At 46.1% G+C, this 19,459-nt stretch overlaps 2 protein-coding genes across 9 annotated transcripts in view; one reads left to right on the forward strand and one right to left on the reverse strand.

Moving 5' to 3' along the window:
- The window catches only part of C23H16orf96 (chromosome 23 C16orf96 homolog), a 97,966-nt gene extending 78,765 nt beyond the window's left edge, over positions 1-19,201 (reverse strand). For 3 of the 5 annotated variants that reach the window (XM_077141930.1, XM_077141929.1, XM_077141934.1), the window contains exons 1-2: positions 18,946-19,201; positions 6,073-14,146 (exon numbers count right to left, since the gene is read on the reverse strand). In XM_077141930.1, the coding sequence (XP_076998045.1) occupies positions 6,073-6,492 (420 nt within the window). In that variant the 5' untranslated portion in view covers positions 6,493-14,146; positions 18,946-19,201. Of the gene's footprint in view, positions 1-5,462; positions 6,038-6,072; positions 14,147-18,945 lie in introns of those variants that run through there. The other 2 variants (XM_077141933.1, XM_077141931.1) reach the window with 2 other exon arrangements.
- CDIP1 (cell death inducing p53 target 1) overlaps positions 18,967-19,459 on the forward strand; it is a 43,858-nt gene continuing 43,365 nt past the window's right edge. For 3 of the 4 annotated variants that reach the window (XM_077141953.1, XM_077141950.1, XM_077141951.1), the window contains exon 1: positions 19,273-19,418. The gene's annotated coding sequence lies outside the window, so the exon portion shown is untranslated. Of the gene's footprint in view, positions 19,092-19,272; positions 19,419-19,459 lie in introns of those variants that run through there. The other variant, XM_077141952.1, reaches the window with a different exon arrangement.

The raw sequence follows: 19,459 nt of genomic DNA on the forward strand, positions 1-19,459 counted from the left end.
GTATATATGTTATACCACACAATTAAAAAGTTTAAAAATGGTAAATATGCCAAATTTTGTTAAATTTTACCACAATAAAAATTTTAAAAAGAAAGGGAAATTGGATAAAATAAATCACACCACCTTCTTATGATAGAATTTAACACAAATATTCAAAGATTAAAGCAGAGCTATTTCCATTTCCAGAAAACATGAAGACAGGGCTGGACAGAACAATCTTAATAACAAACAGCTGACGCTGTCCTTCATTTTCCCCACGAGGCCGGCCAGCCAAGAGTTAGGTTTACAGATGAGAGAGCCAAGGCCTCAAAGAGACAGACAGAGACTTCCAAGGGCAGCTTTCCAAAGCATAAGTTCAAGGATGCCAGTTGTGTGTGTGTGTGTGTGTGCGTATATGTGTGTGTGTGTTTGAGAGCGCGTATGCATGCTGAATCAGGAGTCAGGGCAGGGCCTGGGAATCTGCAATTTTGAGAAAACTCCTTGGGTGGACCTGGGGCGCAGGCAGGCCCCTGGCCAGTGACCTGCTCAAGATTAGAGTCAGCACATGCCCAGTCGGGATGGGAACCCCGGTTTTCTAAACAAGACAATTTCAACTGGGGGCAATTTTGCCCCCAGCAGAATGCGACAATGTCTGAAGACATCTTCGGTTGTCACAACTGGTATGGAGTAGTGGGTGCTCTTGGCATCTAGTGGGTAGAGGCTGGGGAGGCTGCTGAACATTCCACAAAGTCCAGGACAGCAAAGGCTGACCCGGCCCCAAATGTCACTAACACAAAAGCTGAGAAATCCTGAAATCTAATCCTGCTTAATTCTGACTCTTTGAGGTAGATGCAGAAGTCCCAAATCCGGCAATTGCTGATAAAAGGAGCAGTTCTCAGCGGCCACGTCTGCGGAGCCCCCAGCCTTCTCTCTCTCAACAAGGAGAGAAGCCCTGGGTGCCTGCCCTAGTCTCCTGGCACCGCCCACCTTGTCTGGGGTAGGTGGTTGGCTGAGGGGCTCTATTCCCTCACTTGGGTCCTGGGCCCCAAGAGACAGGGACACTAACCCTGCCAGCCCAGAGGGTGTGCGATATCCAGACAAGGTGACCCTGGCATCTGCAGTATTTGGTCTACAACCACCTGGAGCACCAGCCTTACTGGTTGGTGGGTGCAGACACTTAACTAATCAGCTGGCACCTTCCAGAACCTAGCAACCATGGCAACCCAGACAACGGGTCCTTGGGGTAACCCTTAGCAACCTCGATTAGCTGGGACAGGGTGGGGACATTCCTCAGCTGCACACCCAGGCCTCTGGGGACACCCTGACAGGTCTGAGCTATCCACGAGCCCTTTGTTCCGAGTTGGCAGGGAGCAGGATCCCACCTCTTGAGATGCTTGTGCATTCCAGAAGCCTTCACCCATTAAGGCAGGCAGAGTGGGGGCCAGGCTGCCTCTGAGGGGCTGGCACCCCCAGGCCCTGAGTGCCCTCCTGCTACTCCATGCACACCTGCCCTTGGCCACCCCATGCAGCCACCCTGCCTCTGTCCTTTCTAATAATTGTAGTAAAATACATAAAATGTAAAACTGGCCATCAGTGACATATAGGACACTCACAATATTGTGCAACCACCTCCCCTATCTAATTCTAGAACATGTTCAATACTCCAAAAGGGAACTCTGTCCCAGTGATGGTTGTCCGACCCCCCACCCCCACCCTACACACACTGATCCTCTGTGGAATGACGCCTTGCATGGTTCTAAACAAGCGTGCTGGGGGGGGGGGCTGTGCTGCCCACTGTCCCTCCCCTCCCCACGTGGCCTTGCTGACACCTCTGCCGCTAAGACTTGCTCCCAGGCTCCAGCTGCTTGCTTTCTCCAGAGTCCCTGGCCCCATTTTTCTGGGCCTGCTCTCCATGATCTCCCCTGGCACGTGTTATCCCCAATTCTACACACTGTCGACAGCCAAACCCATTGCCCCACCCCCACCTCAGCTGTGCCTCTGACTCCCACACCCCACTGTGGCCTCCCTTAGCCGGTCTCCAGTTCCCTGAGTGAAAGTTCTGGGGCCCCTCTGGCTTCTCCTTCTCCTGCCCCCCTGAAATCCAGTGGCTGGCATGGTGACTGTCAACCCCAGCCCCCCCACCCCCCGCTTTCCATGCCCACCCATTCTTGGGCCCTTCCTTTTCTCTGGCCTGAGGGTAAAAGGTTCAGGGCCTCCTCCCTGGCCTCCCCACCCCGGCCCCTGGGGCCTCCTGCTGAGGCCAGCCCAGCCCTCTCTAGGGCAGCCCAGCTCACATCCAGCCCCTAATGAGAGAACGCTGACCTCACCTGCCTGTCTTTCGCCTGAGCACAATGCTCTCCCTGGGTCTGAGTACCGCGGTGGGAGGCAGGGGGCAACTAGCTTTCACGTAATGCGTCCACTCCTCTCTCCAAGGAGTGGCCAACAGGACCATTCCTTTCACCTCCAACATGCCCTGAACTTGCTCATGCCACTGCCTCCACTAGGAAGGCCTTCCACTTCTTTGCTGAACTCCTCCATCTTTCCAGAAGCATCCCCCACTGCTTTCTTCCCAGCACTCGGTTCTGAGTTCGTGTGGCACACACCTTGCAGTGCCTGTGGTGTGATAAGCGTGCCCCATGGGCCCCTGAACCCCAACTCCCACTCTGCTCTGTGCCTTAGGAGGCTAACCCCAAGGCACTGCACCTCCACCCTGTCCTCTTGTCTGGCCAGAGGTGATGGCAGGAGAGAAGGCGGGGTGTTTATCTGCTGGGCTGGCATAGAGCAGGAGGGACTCTGAGGGATAGTCCTATCCTGCAGCTGAGCTCTAGCTGAGCTCCTCTCATTGCTCCCTCCCTTATCACTGGTGGGTGGTGACACTGTCCAGCTGTTGCTTAGCCTTGGGTACTTCACCTTCACTAACCCTTGCTGGCTTCTTCTAACCACATCTCTCTCTGTAACTACTCCCTTGGGGTCTCTCCAATTACCCCCTTTAAATGTGCCATCTGGGTCCGCTGGCACCTGGTTCACAGTTAGCTGATCTAATGCCCTGCCTCCCATCACGAAGATGAGTAAGAAGACACAGGTTGGACATGTGGGGCAGGTGTCCCTCTGGGGAAGATGTCCCTCTGGGACAGATGTCCAGCTGGCAGTAGAGAAGACAAGGTGGGGTGTAAGTGGAGATTTGGGGGCCCAGAGCTGGGTTCTGGGTGCTTCCAGAACACATTCCCCACAGTCTTGTGTTTCATCCTTACTGGCACCCCAAGGGGCATGTCAGGTGGGACCAGATGCCCATTGCTGTGGGTTAAATTGCATCCTCCTAGAAGATTTATTCACGTCCTAACTCTGGTACCTATAAAGGGGACCTTATTTGGAAATAGGGTTTTGCAGATATCATCAAGTTAAGATGAGGCCAAACTGAATGATCCACTGACTGGTGTTTTTATAAGAAAAGGGAAATTTGCATAGAGATCCACGGAGAAGAACCCATGTGAAGACAGAGGCAGAGATTGGGGTTGTGCAGCCATAAGCTAACGAATGACTGCAGCCACCTGAAGCGGGAAGAGGCAAGGAAGGGCTCTCCCCTAGAGTTTCCAGAGGAGCTTCCAGTAGGTGAGGCCAACTCTCTTGGTTAATGGAGGCACAGAGGCCCTGGAGCCCTCCCTGGAATCATACAGGGATGCTGGGTCCTGGTGACGGCAGCCGATCTCCAGCCTCCTGTTCTAGGCAGAAATCTGCATGGAGAAAGTAGATGGACCTCAGGGAGTTTGTTGAGTTAGGGGGAAAAAGAATTGAAAAACAATAAAAACCTGATGGTGAAATTTAAAAGGAAGTCAACTCCCGACTGAAGGGTGGTCAAGTTGGAACTCTTATTCCTTCTTGGGCTACTATGTATTGAGGACCTACTGTGTGCTTGGCAGGGGACAGAGGGCACAGTGGACCACAGGGAGGTGCTGAGTCAGCCCACCTCGGTCCAGCTCCCTGCTCTGCCCATCACTGTTGCTGGACCCTCAGCAAATTAACGAACATTTCTGAGCATCAGTTTCCTCACCTATAAAAGAGGGGACAATTTTCTTTTCTCCCTCTTCACATGGCTAGTCCTTACAGATTTTTATTCACTTGCTTTCTGTCTGTCTGCTCCGCTAGCCTGCAAGCTCCTGTTCACCCCCCACCCCCAGTAACTAACCTGGTACCTGTCTTACGGTAGGGCCTACATGAATGCTTTCTTCTTCTTAATTACATTCACAACGTTATGCAACCACCATCATTATCTATTTCCAAAATTTTTAATCACCCCAAACAGAAACCCTGTACCCTTAAGCAATAAACCCCCATTTCTCCCACCCTACCCCCTAATTCCTGACAACCATCTATCTGCTTTCTTTCTCTATGGATTTTCTTATTGTGTATATTTCATATAAATGGAATCATACAATATTTGTCCTTCTGTGTCTGACATTTCACCGAGCATAATGTTTTTTAGGGTCATCCATGTAGTAGCACGTATCAGAATTTTATTCCTTTTTATGACTGAATAATATTCCATTACATGTACAGACCACATGTTGGCCATCCATTCATCTGTTAGATACCTGAGTGTTTCCACCTTTTGGCTATTGAAGATATTGCTGCCATGAACACTGGTGTACATATAAAAGTTTGAGGCCCTTTGTGAATTACTGATTATATATGTAGAACGTAATGATCATATTGTGTTTCTTTATGGTCATATATTTTTTTAAAAACTTAATTAATTTAAAAAAGCTAAAAAAAAATTTGAGTCCCTGTTTTCAATTCTTTGGAGGTAGTGGAATTCCTGGGTCATATGGTAACTCTATGATTAACTTTCTGAGGAACCACCAGACTGTTTTGCACAGCAGCTGTACCATTTGACATTCCCACCAACAAGGTAATCTTGATTAATATTTGAAGAAGGATGCAAGCTTGGAGCCTTGGTTCTGCCTTACTCCAAAGTGCCATTCTTCTCTTCTGTGATTAGGGGAGGGCTCATCAAGAGAAGCACAAGAGGGGACAACCATATCAATAGGCTGAGCCCTCAATCTTGGGGTTTGCCCCTATGAAATTTATCCCTGCAAAGGATAGCCTAAGCCTATTTAAAATTAGGCCTAAGAGTCACCCCCAGAGAACCTCTTCTGTTGCTCAGATGTGGTCTCTCTCTCTTTCTAAGCCCACATGGTAAGTGCACTCCTGCCCTCCCCCCTCTACATGGGACATGACTCCCAGTACTGTAAACCTCCCTGGCAATGTGGGACAGAAATCCTGGGATGAGCTGGAATTCGTCATCAAGGGATTGAGAAAATCTTCTCGACCAAAAAGTTGAGAGATGTGAGGGAAACGCAACAAAATAAAGTTTCAGTGGCTGAGAGATTTCAAACAGAGTCAAGAGGTTATCCTGGAGGTTATTTTTACGCATTATACAGATATCCCCTTTTTAGTTCATGGTATATTAGACTAGAGGGAAGTACCTGAAACTGTAGAGCTGCGTTCCAGTAGCCATGTTTCTTGAAGGTGACTGTATAATGATATAGCTTTTGCAATGTGACTGTGTGATTGTGAAAACCTTGTGCTGATGCTGCTTTCATCTAGGGTATGGACAAATGAGAAAAAATATGGATAAAAGGGTAGGTGATGGTGGTGCAGTGGCAGAATTCTTGCCTGTCATGCCAGAGACCTGGGTTCAATTCCCGGTGCCTGCCCATGCAAGAAAAAAAAAGACAAAAAATAAACAAATAATAGGGTGAACAAAGGTTAAAGTAAATTGAGTAGATTTAAATACACATGGTCAACGAGAGGGAGGAGTAAGGTATGGCATGTAGGAGGTTTTTCTTTTTTATTTCTTTTGCTGGAGTGATGCAAATGTTCAAAAAAATGATCATGATGATGAATACACAATGATGTATTCAGTGATGATATTGTGAGCCATTGATTATATACCATGTATAGACTGTCTGTATGTCTAGAATGTATGTTTATTTGTTGTGTACAATAAAAAAAAAAGAAGCACAAGGAGTAGGAGCAAGGAGTCTAGGGAGTAGAGGGAAGGGGACAGGAAGCTTCTGGAGGCATTCTACTCACCTTTGCTGTGGCTTCTTCATTGCCTTCCACCATCTTTCGGAGCTTGATGAACTGCCACAGTTCCTGGGCTGGCCGGCTGGTCCCCTTGCTGCCCTCCAGCAGCTGGGCAGTGGAGGGCAGGTCCTGCAGCACAGCCAGCTGACACTCCATCTTGTCGATGCGGTTCACCACATGGTCGAAGACATTGCTGAGCCTCTTCATGGGGCTTGGGATAGGCTGGGCATCCCCTTCCCTGGGAATGAACATGGCCTGCGAGGTCTGGAGGAAGTCCTCATCCCCTGTGAGGATCTTCTTGAGCTCGCCCAGGTGGATGTGCTCCAAGATGCCATGGAGCACGAGGTGGAGGGCTTGGAAGTTTACCACCCCACCCTGCGGGATGGCAATGTTGACCAGCTCAGTGAATGTGAGTGAGAAGCTCATTTTGCAGATGTGTGTGGTGGGGGCTGGGCTAGGGTTCTGGGAGCACTTGGAGATGAGTGGTGGCTTTCTGTGGTCCAGAAAGCTGCAAGCACAGGTCTTCAGAGGCCCAAAGAAGCAGCAAGTCACAATGGTCGGGGAGAAAATGGCATCTGTCCTGGCCGGAGGTCAGGTCGGAGTCTCTGCTGGTTGCTAGGATACCAAGGAACATGAACAAGTGTGCGTGCTTCCGAGAGCCTGGAGTTGGGCAGGTGCTCTCAGGTGATCCTTGCCCAGCGTAGGTGCTCAATTAATAATTCACAAGCATTTGAATAGATGAATAGCTGGCCATTTGCTTCAAGCCCTTTGATTACATAAGACTGATGAACCCTTCCAAGAAGCATGCAGGGAAAGCAATGGAGGCCACTTGCTCCAAGTCCCTAGAATCAGGACAAAACTTTTTCTTGGAGTTTAGGAAAGCCCAGGTTTATAGAAAGAGGATGTAGAGAAAGAGTCTGAAGAGGTAAGTTGGTTTCTGGACTCTGGCCGAGTGCCCCACAGACTTTCCATTTTCTGATTGGGGAGAGTTGATTGGGGAGAGGAGGTGAGAATGGTGTGAGTGGTCCTGCCTCCTGGGAAGCCTGAACTACACACCAACCTAGCTCTGCTTTTCCCTTTGTGCTGGGGCTCACCCAGACCCCAGGCAATCTGAGCAAAGCCTCTTCCTTGCTTTAAAAGTCTTACAGACACAGGCCCCAAGCCAGCTGCCATAAAATAAGGAAACCACCTGGGCCCCTAGTGTGGTCAGGAACTGCCTCTGTCAATTCTCGAATAAGAACCTGGCAGTCTGCTCATCCTATTCTCCTAAGGGAAGTGCATGGGTAAGGTTCTCAACTAAGCTATGGGCTCTCCACTCCTGGCCCACCTTAACATGGTCATTACACACTCCTGGCACCACCTGCTTACTCAGGACATACAACATAACCCTGCTCAGGGACTCAGTCTGCTGAGGGCAAACCTCACCTAGATCCTACCCCAAAGTGCTGGGTTGAACGGTGCTGCCCCAAAAGATATGCCCACATCCTAGAACCTGTATATAAGACCTTATTTGGAAAAAGGATCTTTGCAGATGTAATGAAATTAAGGATCTCAAGAAAAACTCATGCTGATTTATCTGGGTGGATCCTAAATCCAATGACAAGTGACTTTATAAAAGATACACAGAGTAGAGGGGAAAGCCATATGAAGAAAGAGGGATGGGGCCACCAGAAGCTGGAAGAGGCAAGGAAGGATTCTCCCCTAGAGTCTTCAGAGGGAGTGTGGGCCTGCCAAAACCATGATTGCAGATGTCCGGCCTCCAGAACGGTGAGAGAATAGTTCCTTGGGAATAACAGGAATGAATATTGGAACCCTTCTTGCTACAACAGTCAATTTGTCCTACTCAGAAGCCTCTAGTTTAACTCCACTTAACAGTGTCCACCTTGAGAGACAAAGTAAAAAAAAAAGGGGGGTGTTCTAGCTTGCTAGCTGCCGAAATGTAATACACCAGAAATGGAATGGCTTTTTAAAAGGGGAATTTAATAAGTTATAAGTTTTACAGTTCTAAGGCCGAGAAAATGTCCCAATTAAAATAAGTTTATAGAAATGTCCAATCCAAGGCATCCAGGGAAAGATACCTTGGTTCAAGAAGGCCAGTGGCGTTCAGCATTTCTCTCTCAGCTGGAGGGGCACACGGTGAACATGGTTTCATTGACTAGCTTACTCTCTTGGCCTCTAGTTTCATGAAGCTCCCCAAGAGGCGTCTTCCTTCTTCATCTCCAAAAGCCACTGGCTGATGGACTCTTCTGCTTTGTGGTTCTGCAGCATTCTGTTGTGGGTTTCTTGTGGCTCTAAAAGGGACTCTCCAAAATGTTTTCTCTTTTAAAGGATTAATGGGTGGAGTCACAACTCCTTGGAAGCTATTTGATCAAAAGTTACCACCCACAATTAGGTGGGTAACATCTCCATGGGAACAGTCAAAATGCTCCCAGCCAGCAATACTGAATGAGGATTAAGGACATGGCTTTTCTGGGGTCCACCACAGATTCAAACCGGCACAGGGGAACTCACATTTATCATCACTCCTGTTGTGATAAATGATATTTTTACTCCCAATATAGCCTGGATCCCGCCAGAGTAGTAATTTTTTTTTAGACTTCGTATTGAGATATTCTTATACCATTTAAATGCACAATTCAGTGGTTTCTAGTATATTCATAGAGTTGTACAACTATCACCACAATCAACCTTAGAACATTTTCATCACCTCAAAAGGAAATCCCATATCCTCTGGCAGTCTATCCCCATTTTCACAACCAAACCTAATCTATTTCTTGTCTCTAAGGATGTGCCTATCCTGGATATTTCATATCAATGGACTCATACACCATTTGGCTTTTGCATCTGGCTTCTTTCACTAGGCATGATATTTTCAAGGTTCATCCATCTTGCAGCATCTATCAGTACATCATTTCTTTTTACTGCTGAAAACATTCCATTCTATGAATATATCACATTCTATTTACCCATTCATCCGCTGATGGATATTTAGGTTGTTTTCACTTTTGGGCTACTATAAATAATGTTACTTTGAATATCTGCGTACATGTTTTTGTGTGGACACATTTTCATTTCTCTTGGGTACATACCTAGGAATAGAATTGTTGGTCATGTTGTCACTCTATGATGAACTTTATGAGGAACTGCCAGGCTGTTTTTCAAGGCTGCTGTACCATTTTACATCCCCACCAACAATGAGCAAAGGCTCCAGTTTCTCCACATCTTCACCAACACCTGCCCAGAGTAACACCTGTTGCTGCCTCTTGGTCCACAGCCATCCTAGTTGTTCTAGTTTGCTAGCTGCCAGAATGCAATATACCAGAAACAGAATGGCTTTTAACAAGGGAATTTAAGAAGTTGCTGGTTTACAGCTCTAAGGCTGAGAAAATGTCCCAATTAAAACAAATCTATAGATATGTCCAATTTAAGGTATCCAGGAAATGAAACTTTGGTTCAAGAAGGCCAACGACTTTCAATGTTTCTCTCTCAGCTGGAAGGGCACATGGCGAACATGGTGGCATCTGCTGGCTTTTACTTGGTTCTACCAAAAAAAGCTCTCTCCAAAATGTTTCCTCTTTTAAAGGATTCCAGTAAGCAACTCCACCTTCAGTGGGTGGAGACACACCTCCATGGAAATCACCTAATCAAAAATTACCACCCACAATTGGGTGGGTCACATCTTCTTGGAAACCATCAAAATGCTCCCACCCAGCAATACTGAATGAGGATCAAAGGGCATGGCTTTTCTGGGGTCCACCACAGATTTAGACCGGCACACTAGTCAATATCCTTTTTATGTGAACATCAGGTTAAACCCTCCTGCTACTTATTCACTATCCTGGGCATTCAGGATGACCGTTAGAGAACCTCAGATGCATAAAATGACCTCCCCTCCCAGCAATCACGTTTCCCTGAAAGATAACTCAGAGACTTCCAAAAAAGTCAGGCACAAAAGTCCCCTTGGGGGAATGGTGAGAAAGGGGGAAAATTCAACTCCCCCAAGAGGAGAATTCTTGACATTCTCACAAGCAGTGGGGACAACCAAACCAATAGGCTGAGTCCCCAATCTTGGGGTTTGTTAATATGAAACTGAACCCCACAAAGGATATAGGTCAAGCCTACTTAAAATTAGGCCTAAGAGTCACCCCCAAGAGAACCTCTTTTGTTGCTCAGATGTGGTCTCTCTCTCCAGCCAACACAACAAGCAAACTCACCACCCTCCCCCATTTCATGTGGGACGTGACTCCCATGGGTGTGGACCTTCCTGGCAATGTGGGAAAGAAATCTTAGAATGAGCTGAGTCTCAGCATCAAGGGATTGAGAAAAACCCTAGAATGAGCTGAGACTCAGCATCAAGGGATTGAGAAAACCTTCTCGACCAAAAGGGGGAAGAGTGAAATGAGACAAAATAAAGTGTCAATGGCTGAGAGATTCCAAACAGAGTTGAGAGGTTATCCTGGAGGTTATTCTTACGCATTAAATAGATATCACCTTATCAGTCAAGATGTAATGGAGAAGCTAGAGGGAACTGCCTGAAAATCTAGAGCTGTGTTCCAGCAGCCATGTTTCTTGAAGATGATTGTACAATGATACAGCTTTCACAATGTGACTGTGTGATTGTGAAAACCTTGTGTCTGATGCTCCTTTTATCTACTTTATCAACAGATGAGTAAAACATACAGAATAAAAAAAATAATAGGGGGAACAAATGTTAAAATAAATTTAGTAGATTGAAATGTTAGTGGTCAATGAAAAGGAGGGGTAAGGAGTATGGTATGTATGGATTTTTTTCTGTTACCTTTTTATTTCTTTTTCTGAATTGATGCAAGTGTTCTAAGAAATGATCATGGTGATGAATATGCAACTATGTGATGACATTGTGAATTACTGATTATATATGTAGAACAGAATGATCATATGTTAAGAATGTTTGTGTTCGTTTGTTGCTATACTTTTTTAAAAAAATTTAAAAATTAATTTTAAAAAAAGAGAGAAACAACAAAAAAAGGCAGGCACAGGCTACCCGAGAGAACTCCCAGGAGGGATAACTGACTCCCTCTTCCTGACCATGTCAAGGACAGTTTCCACAGCAGGGATGAAAGGCCTGGATAAGCTGGCCCCAAACTTGTCTCTGACCCTAGCAGATGTCATAAATGACACAACTTGTGCTCTGGAAGCCCGAGCAGCCAGTCTAAATGTTAATTCATCAGCTGGTTGTCATGGATAGTCATGGAACCCTCAAATTCTTCTTAGCTAACCAAAGGGGAATTTATGCTAGAGCAAACACTTCTGCTGCACCTGTGTAAATATTATATTAATACTACAGGTCAAGTAGAACAGTCTGTGACTAGGCTTTAAAAAAAAACAACAAAAACAAATGCTTGGATCTCTATTTGGAAAAAGACCAGCTGGACTTTAGACATGGTCACGGCTTCAGATTGGTAACTATCCCTGTTTTCAGGGTCTATTACCAGCACTAATAACCATTTTTGTTTCCGATTATTGTCTGTGTTGCAGGTGGCTGATGTATTCTGTTTAGAGTCTTCAATTCTCCTGTGTAGTCACCGTCATATCAGAGAATCCATCCATTCACCCTGCAGTAACTAGGTGAGTTAGTTGCAGGTGCAACCGAAAAGAGCAGGAGAGACTAACCCTCGTCCAATTAGATCGTATGCTCGGAACCACCTCTTCACCAGCAACTTGCTGGCAATGGTGTAGGTCTGGGTATGACTGAGTTCATCAGCCCTTGGCTAAAACGGGACACCAAGGAAGAGAAAAGCCACCCCTGGTAGCCAGGAACGGGCCTGGTACTATCTGCCTTGGTGCTGCTAGGAGCTGGCCTCAGTGGGTTCCTGTTGAACATCAATAATTTCATAGAACATCAACAACAGCCACGCTACCACTGGGATGAGTCAACATGAAAAGACAAGTCTATAATCATGTCTGAACTCAGACAAAAATAACCAAACAACCCCCCTATCTGGGCTAAGATGAGTGACTGCTGCTTCTTTACCAATTAAAGTTTTAACTTTGCTTCATTCCTCCCTTCTTCTAGATGAGATTTATTAAAATATCCAATCATAGAATTACTCCCACTTCCTGAGAGTATCCAGTCCAAAACAAAGCCCTTAGAATCCTCAAAATCACCTAGCATGAGCCCAAATCCTATAAGTCCTTTCTAATGCTCTCTGAGACACCAATGGCTTCCCATGGTGTACATTCTTCCTCATTGCATCAAGTCAATAACCCCAACTTTGTTTAACTACAGGTGGATTCCTGGTAGTCTTTGGCTGGAGGTTACTTTCTCTGCAAACTAGGAAGCTTTTTGGATTATTTGGGAATTGCAAGTAAAGGATTGTGGACCTATGTTATTACTGCACCACCAGCAAGAGTTCTCCAGGTGGGCAAGGGAAGTTAAGGGGGGAGTTGCAAGCAGTTTAGTGTAGGAAACAAGGCTGGAGAGGTGAGCATGGAGGAGAGGGGGAAGATTGAGGAAGGGAGATCAAGGCATTCCTTGATCTTACAAGTCTTAAAAAGAAATATGAGTGATAGAATTTGAAGCAATTCTTGGCAAATTGGAGCCAGGCCTGGAATGTGGTATAATGGCTGTTTGTGGTTTTTTGGGGGTACATGGTCTGGGAATCAAACCCAGGTCTCCTGCATAGAAGGCGAGCATTCAACCACTGAATCACCCGTACACCCTTTGTTGTTTTTTGAGGATGTCCAGCATCTGAGACCATTTCTGTCTTTGAAGAATTCTTTACTTCGGGGGTCTGGGTGGGAGGCAGAGCCTGAGCTCATCACAGAAGTGGGAAGTTCCTGTTACTAATTTTCCCAGTCTCCCTTGAAATATAGGCAGATGACCCCAGTTCAGTAAATCAGAGTCTCCCATACAGAGCTCTACTGACACAAAAATACAGATACCAGAGCCATTTCTTTGATGGCCAGGGAGATGGAGGGGGTGGGGCGTAAAGGGTCAGAAGACACCAAAGTCCAAGAGCTCAGTGTTAGGCTGCCAGCTATAGAGCCTCCAAGCCTGATTCTTGAGCCCTCCCAGTAGCAACTCTCGACTAACAAACATCCTTTCAAAAGATTATTTCAACATATGTTCTAATGGGAGTGTAAATTATTAAGAATCATCTTGAAAAACTATTTTTCAAGGTCTACAAAGTGAAACATACACATACCCTGCGGCCCAGTCATTCCACTTCTAGATGGTTACCCAACAGAAACGCACCCATTCTGTGCACGAGAATGTCTATGACAGCACTATTCATAATAGCACCAAACTGGAAATTACCTGGATTTTCCTGAGGAGTAAACAAACTGTGAGAGTCACATAATGGACTACTATAAGGCAATGAGGATAAACAACTTCATGCAACGATATGAATGAATTTCACAACATAAAATTGAGCAAAAGAAGGCATACAGGAAAGAGTTCGTATTATAGAAATCTGTTTTTACAAAAAAGTACAAAAATAGGGAAAGCTAATCTTAGTTGTTGAGGTCAAGAGAGCCATTACCCTTGGGGGACCTCATGCTTGGAAGAGAGCATGAAAGGGAATTTCTAGGGGTGGCTACAGTAGTATGCTCCACTTGTGAAAATTTGTAAAGCTGTACACTTCTCATGAGCACTTTTCTATATTATGCTACATTTCAATAAAACACTAAAAGAAAATAAAACAACTGAAAGTCTGTGTTTCATTTCCTAGGCTGCTCCAGCAAATACCACGAGATGGGTTAGCTTTGACAATGGGAATTTATTAGCTTTTGAGAATTTCTTTTTGAGGACAAAAATTTCCAAATCAAGGAATTGATCAAGGTGATGCTTTCTTCCCAAAGACCAGCTGCTGGTGATCCTTGGCTCCTCTGTCTCAAGGCGAGGCTCAGGGTGGTGTCTGCTGGTCTCTTCCTTCTCTTTCAGGTTCTGCTGATTTCAGCCTCTGCTTCCATGGCACATGCTCTCTCACCTTTTTCTTTGCATTCATTCTCTGTATTCATAAGATCCATCCTGAACGAGGTATGTCAGACCTTAAGTGAAGTAGTCTCATCCAAAGGCCATACTTACAATGGATCTCTAGGCACAAGAATGGATTAAATTTAAGAACATGTTTTTCTGGGGTACATACACCACGGTCTGAGATCTGCAACAATTCAAATTAATGACCCAAGACCGTGGATTCCACAAGGGCTGCTGGCTCAACTGCAGCAGGCTCTCTTGCTGGTTTGTGCTGACTGCAAAGAACAGATTTTCGCAAAGTACTAGCCTAAGTGTAGCAGCTGCTTCTCTTGTGCCAGTGTGTACTGACTCACAGAAACCTGGAGAGCAGATTGGGTGGGGCGGGGTACCATCAAGCAGGAATCGCAAGTCCTGGACTCTCAGATTGTATCCCCTGGTCGCTAACTGTGCAACTGTGAGCGTGTTACTTAACCTCTCTGTTTAAGTTTAGGGCCTGCAGGATAAACCCACAGGCTCTTTGCAGAAACGAAGGGAGATGATGCCTGCAAAGTGCTGAGCCCAGCATCTGGCACAACTAAGTAAGTGCTCAGTGGTTAGTCGCATCTCCCAAAATGATGGCATGATTGTGTTTGAAGCTTCCTACTCAAGGATGCATGACTACCTTGATGAGGGACCGGGAGCAGAAGCAGTGAGTGGTGGGAGGAGTGGCAGCTTCGTGACTGCCACATTCAAAGTGCCCTTTAGTCTCCTGGGTTTTTGCAATTACATACATGATGCATGATATGGCTCCAGTCAAAGAAGTTACAAAAACAGGCAAAATCAATCTACTCTCCAGGACTGGGCTAGTGTCTTCCTTTGGGGGTAACAGTGACTGGGAGGGAGCACAGAAGAGGTTATGTCTTTCCACCAATTTGTGGGTTTGTGACAATTCAGCGGGCTAACTACAAAAGACCTGTGCACTTTTTTTCACGGAGTCAAGGTAAGAATCAGACTGAATTCTAACTCTGGCCCAAAAGGCTTACACTAGAGAGATAATCATTACTGCCAGCACTGGGTAACCAAGCTCCAAGGCCGGGAGGAAAGGCAAGGAGGGGGATTCGCCAAGTTCTGTCCACCGTTCTGCCAGCAGATGGCGCCAGCTGAAAAGAGTTCAGAGGGCGCGCACTTCGCCCACTTAGGGCCGTTCCCCGCACAACCTGGGAGGCAAACAACCAGCAAGAGCAATTCCGGGAACCCCGTGGGTGGTCGTGAAGGCCAGCAGGTGTTCACCTAGTGCATCTGTGGCAGAGGTGTGTCCGGCCTAAGAGGTCCTAGGCCTCTCCAGTTACGTAGAATCTATTGTAAACAGGTGTTTGGCTTTGCGGTACAGGTGTGGGGCAAGGACCAGAGCCTCAGGTGCTGGGAGAGGAGGCCGGGGCGGGGCGAGGTTGTGGGAGGAGCCAGGTGGCGCGTGACTGCGTGGGAGAGGAACTTCCCGGAAAGTGAGTACTTAGGTTGGAGAGATGAAACAAGCGGTTACAATGTGAAACTGAGACCTCCTGGGGCAGTCAGTCCTGTGCTCTTGGTTTCAGCTGCGACCAGTGAGGATTCCCAACAAATAACACCATTAAACGTCGCCTTGGCCCTGGACAGAGATGCTTGCTTTGCCTTTTTTTGTTTCCATTCTAAATTCTTCCTGAGTTTCTTTGGGTATAGCTTTTGTGTTTGAGTACCAGCTTTATTTTTTATTTTTTGTTCCCCCTATTATTTATTTATTTTTAATCCATCTGTCCATAAGGTAGATAAAAGAAGCATCAGACACAAGGTTTTCACAATCACACACACTGCAAAAGCTATATCATTATACAATCATCTTTAAGAAACATGTGCCAGCCTTATTAATGATTAATTTCCATACCAACAACTCACCCACTTAAGTGTACAATTTAATGGTTTTAAGTTTATTCAGAGGGGCAACCATCACCACAATCAATTTCTGAACACTTTCATCACCCCTGAAAGAAACCCAGTACCCATTAACTGTCATCTCCCATTTCCCAGATCTCCCTCAGCCCTAGGAGCCTTTAATCTGCTTTTCGTCTCTAAGGAGTTGCCTATACTGGACATTTCATATAAGTGGAGTCATGCAGTATGTTATCCCCATGTCTGGCTTCTTTCACTCAGCATAATGTTTTCAAGGTCCATCTATGTTGTACAATGTACTAGTACTTCATCCCTCTTTCTGGCCAGGTAATATTCTACTGTATGAATAAAATGCTTTTGTTTATTTGTTCATCAGTTGATGACAATTTGGGTTGTTTCCACTTTTTGGCTATTATGAACAATGCTGCATGAACATTTGTATATAAATTTTGTGTGGACACAAGTTTTCACTTCTCTTGGGTATGTGCCTAGAAGTGGAATTGCTGGGTCATATGGTGAACTCCATGTTGACTCATTTGAGGAATGTTCGTTAGTATGTTGAATTATGTACCCCAGAAAAAAACAAACACATTCTTAATCCATTCCTGTGGGTATGAACCCATTGTAAATAAGAAGTTTCGGAGTTATTTTTAGTTAAGGTATAGGACCACTGAATGAGGTTGGGCCTCAATCCTATTAAAGGAGGTTTTCTGAAGAGAAAGGCACATGGATGAGCAAGAAGCTGGAAGTCAACAGAACCTAGAAGAGAAAGGAGAGGTCATCACCATGTGATGGGAAACTCAAAAAACCCAAGGATTGCTGGCCAGTCAGAATGCTACCAACTGTAGAAGAAAGCAAGCCTTCCAGCCTCTGAAACCTGGAGACAATAAATTATTGTTGTTTAAGCCCATCCATTCTGTGGTATTTGCCATAGCAGCCTGGAAACTAAGACACTTTGCCATTAGCTTCAAGAGCATGCATGCTTCAGTTATCTAGTTTACTTTTGATTCCCACTAATAGCAGATGGGAGATGGTCATTCTGTTTTTGCAGATGAGGAATCACAAATCATAATAGCTACATTTCTATATTGAGTGCCCCCTACCTGTTGAGCACACCATGTGAAGCGACAAATGCATGAGGTCATTCCATTCTCACAATGGCCCTATGAAGTTGGGATTATATTTATCCTCATTTCACAGTTAGAAAAATTAAATATTTTAACCAAATATTAAGCTCTATCAGACTAAATTTTAGACTCCTACTGGCTCTCAAACTCACTACTATTTGGGGACCCTGGAGAGTTAGTAAATGTCCCCTAGGCTCTGAGTTGGTAATGTCTGTGTGTCCTGTTCTACTTGTCCTCCACTGTGTGGGACACTTGACCACCCTTCACCCTCCTTTCTCTCTAACCATCTGCTTAGTCTCCAGGGGCTTTCCCTCCTAGATCCATCCTAGAACCCATTTCCTTCCTAATGGATCTCTATGCCTCCAATTTCCAACCACTCCACCCTGCCAAAATGATCTAAAACACCAATATGATCATATTAGTCTACTTAAAAATCTCAACATTTCCCATTACCTACCAAATAGAACAAATTACAAACTCTTAGAGTGGTCCATAAGACCTCATTTTTCTCCATCCTCTACCCCTCCCATCTCAAATCCTGTGACTTAGTAGTATTGAATTGCTTGCATCTCTCCACAGACACTCTGCATTTCATTTCTCTGGGACTCTGAATAAGCAGTTCTCACTGTGTGGAGTGCCACTCCTCTTTTCACCTGGGGAACACCTAAGCAGCCTTTATTTCCCAGTCTAAATGTCCATCACCTCCCTGAAGCCTTCCTTGTCTTGGTACTCCCTTCTCTGAACTCTCAAAGCCCTGTTTTGAAGTCTTCAACCTATTATACTGGTTTCCCTCGTTGGATTGTAAGCTCTTTGAGAACAGGGGTTGGGTTTTATTTCATTTTGTATATTTTCATGCCTAGAATAAGACCTGGCTTGGTTGAAGAGTATAGCTACATGGTCCAATACGGTAGCTATAAGCCACATTTGGCTACTGAGCACTTGAAATGTGGCTGGTACAAACTGAGATGTGTTGTAAGTATAAAACGCACAATGAATTTAGAAAAATATGAAATATTGATAATATTTAAGTATTATATTAACTTCATGTTTCTTTCTGCTTTTTTAATGTGACTACTAGAGAATTTTTAATTATATATGCACTGTCCATACGGTCTCCCAGCTTTCTAATTGCCTCTCTTAGTCTGCCATTTTCTAGAATGACTTTTAAAAATATTATCCAAATCATATAATTCTACTGTATAAAACCTACAAGGGCATTCCACTTTTAGAATAATCTGAATTCCTCTCAGATTTTATTTGAACCTTGCTCCCTTTGAACCCTGCTCCCTTCCAAAGTCATCATCCTGCTATGACCACACTAACCTGTCTGTTCCTTCTCAACTCCAGCTTGCGTTCCCACTAACCAAAAGGCCCTTCCCTTGACTCCTGGCATGCCTTTCTATTCCAAGCCTCCGCCTCACTGTTACTTCCTCTGAGAGGCCTTTTCTAAACGCCCTGCCTAAAGCCACAGCCCGTTATTGTGTTAGCGATTCCTGTTCCATTCCTTCACAGAATCTGGCACTTTGATTTACTTGTATATTGTCTGTCAGAGTGGAAGCTCTTTGCCGCAGGAGTGATGACTGTGTCTTTTACGGACAGCGCTTAAAATCTCAGTAAATTTTCTTCAAATAAAGGATAAATACGGCTGGGGAGGGGGAACAGGTGCGCTTTCCAGGCTCTAGGCTAGGCCGACGCCCCTGGAGCTGACTGGATGGAGGAGGGAGCGCTGATGAGGCCTTTCCCCCATTTTCCAGTCATTCATTCACTTGACAAAACAAGGCCTGGAGCCGCCCACGCGGTCAGCCACCTCCAGGCCACGTCCCTCCGTTCCCATGACGTCACCGAGGCGCGTCAAATGCCGCCTCGAAACCCCGCCCAGGAGCTCACCTCATGGCTGCGCCCCTCGCCGTGACGCCATAGGCGTCGGTCCCTCTCCAAAGCCTACCCGCCTGCTTTAGACAGAAGGGCGATAGCGAGCCGCTGAGGGAGCCATTCCTGCTGCTGCTGCGGCCGCCGCAGATGCCACGGGGACGGTGAGTAGCCTCCGTTCAGTCGGAGACGCATTCGGAGATTCTTTCCCACGGGAACGCCCCCCGTTCCCTCCCGCCGGCCGCACAACCCTCAGAGGCGATGACCTCGAATGGGAGCCTTCTTGTTGTCCCCGCCCACGGCCGGCGCGGTGCATGCCGGGACCTATGGTCCGCAAGCTGCGCAGGGCGAGCTGAAGGGGCAGGGATGGACTACAACTCCCAGAGGTCTCTGGGGCGGGGGCGGGGCGCGCAAAGCTCGGTGGGGTTGAGGGGGTCTCATCTTCCGAGGGCCAGCTCCCGGGCTGTTCTGCGTTCCGCCGGCATCTCGAGGTAAAGGGGTGTGGAGGGCATGGCGGGGGCCGTGGCCGCCT

This window comes from Tamandua tetradactyla, chromosome 23 (genome assembly GCF_023851605.1).
Source record: "Tamandua tetradactyla isolate mTamTet1 chromosome 23, mTamTet1.pri, whole genome shotgun sequence".
Taxonomy (NCBI): Eukaryota; Metazoa; Chordata; class Mammalia; order Pilosa; family Myrmecophagidae; genus Tamandua; species Tamandua tetradactyla.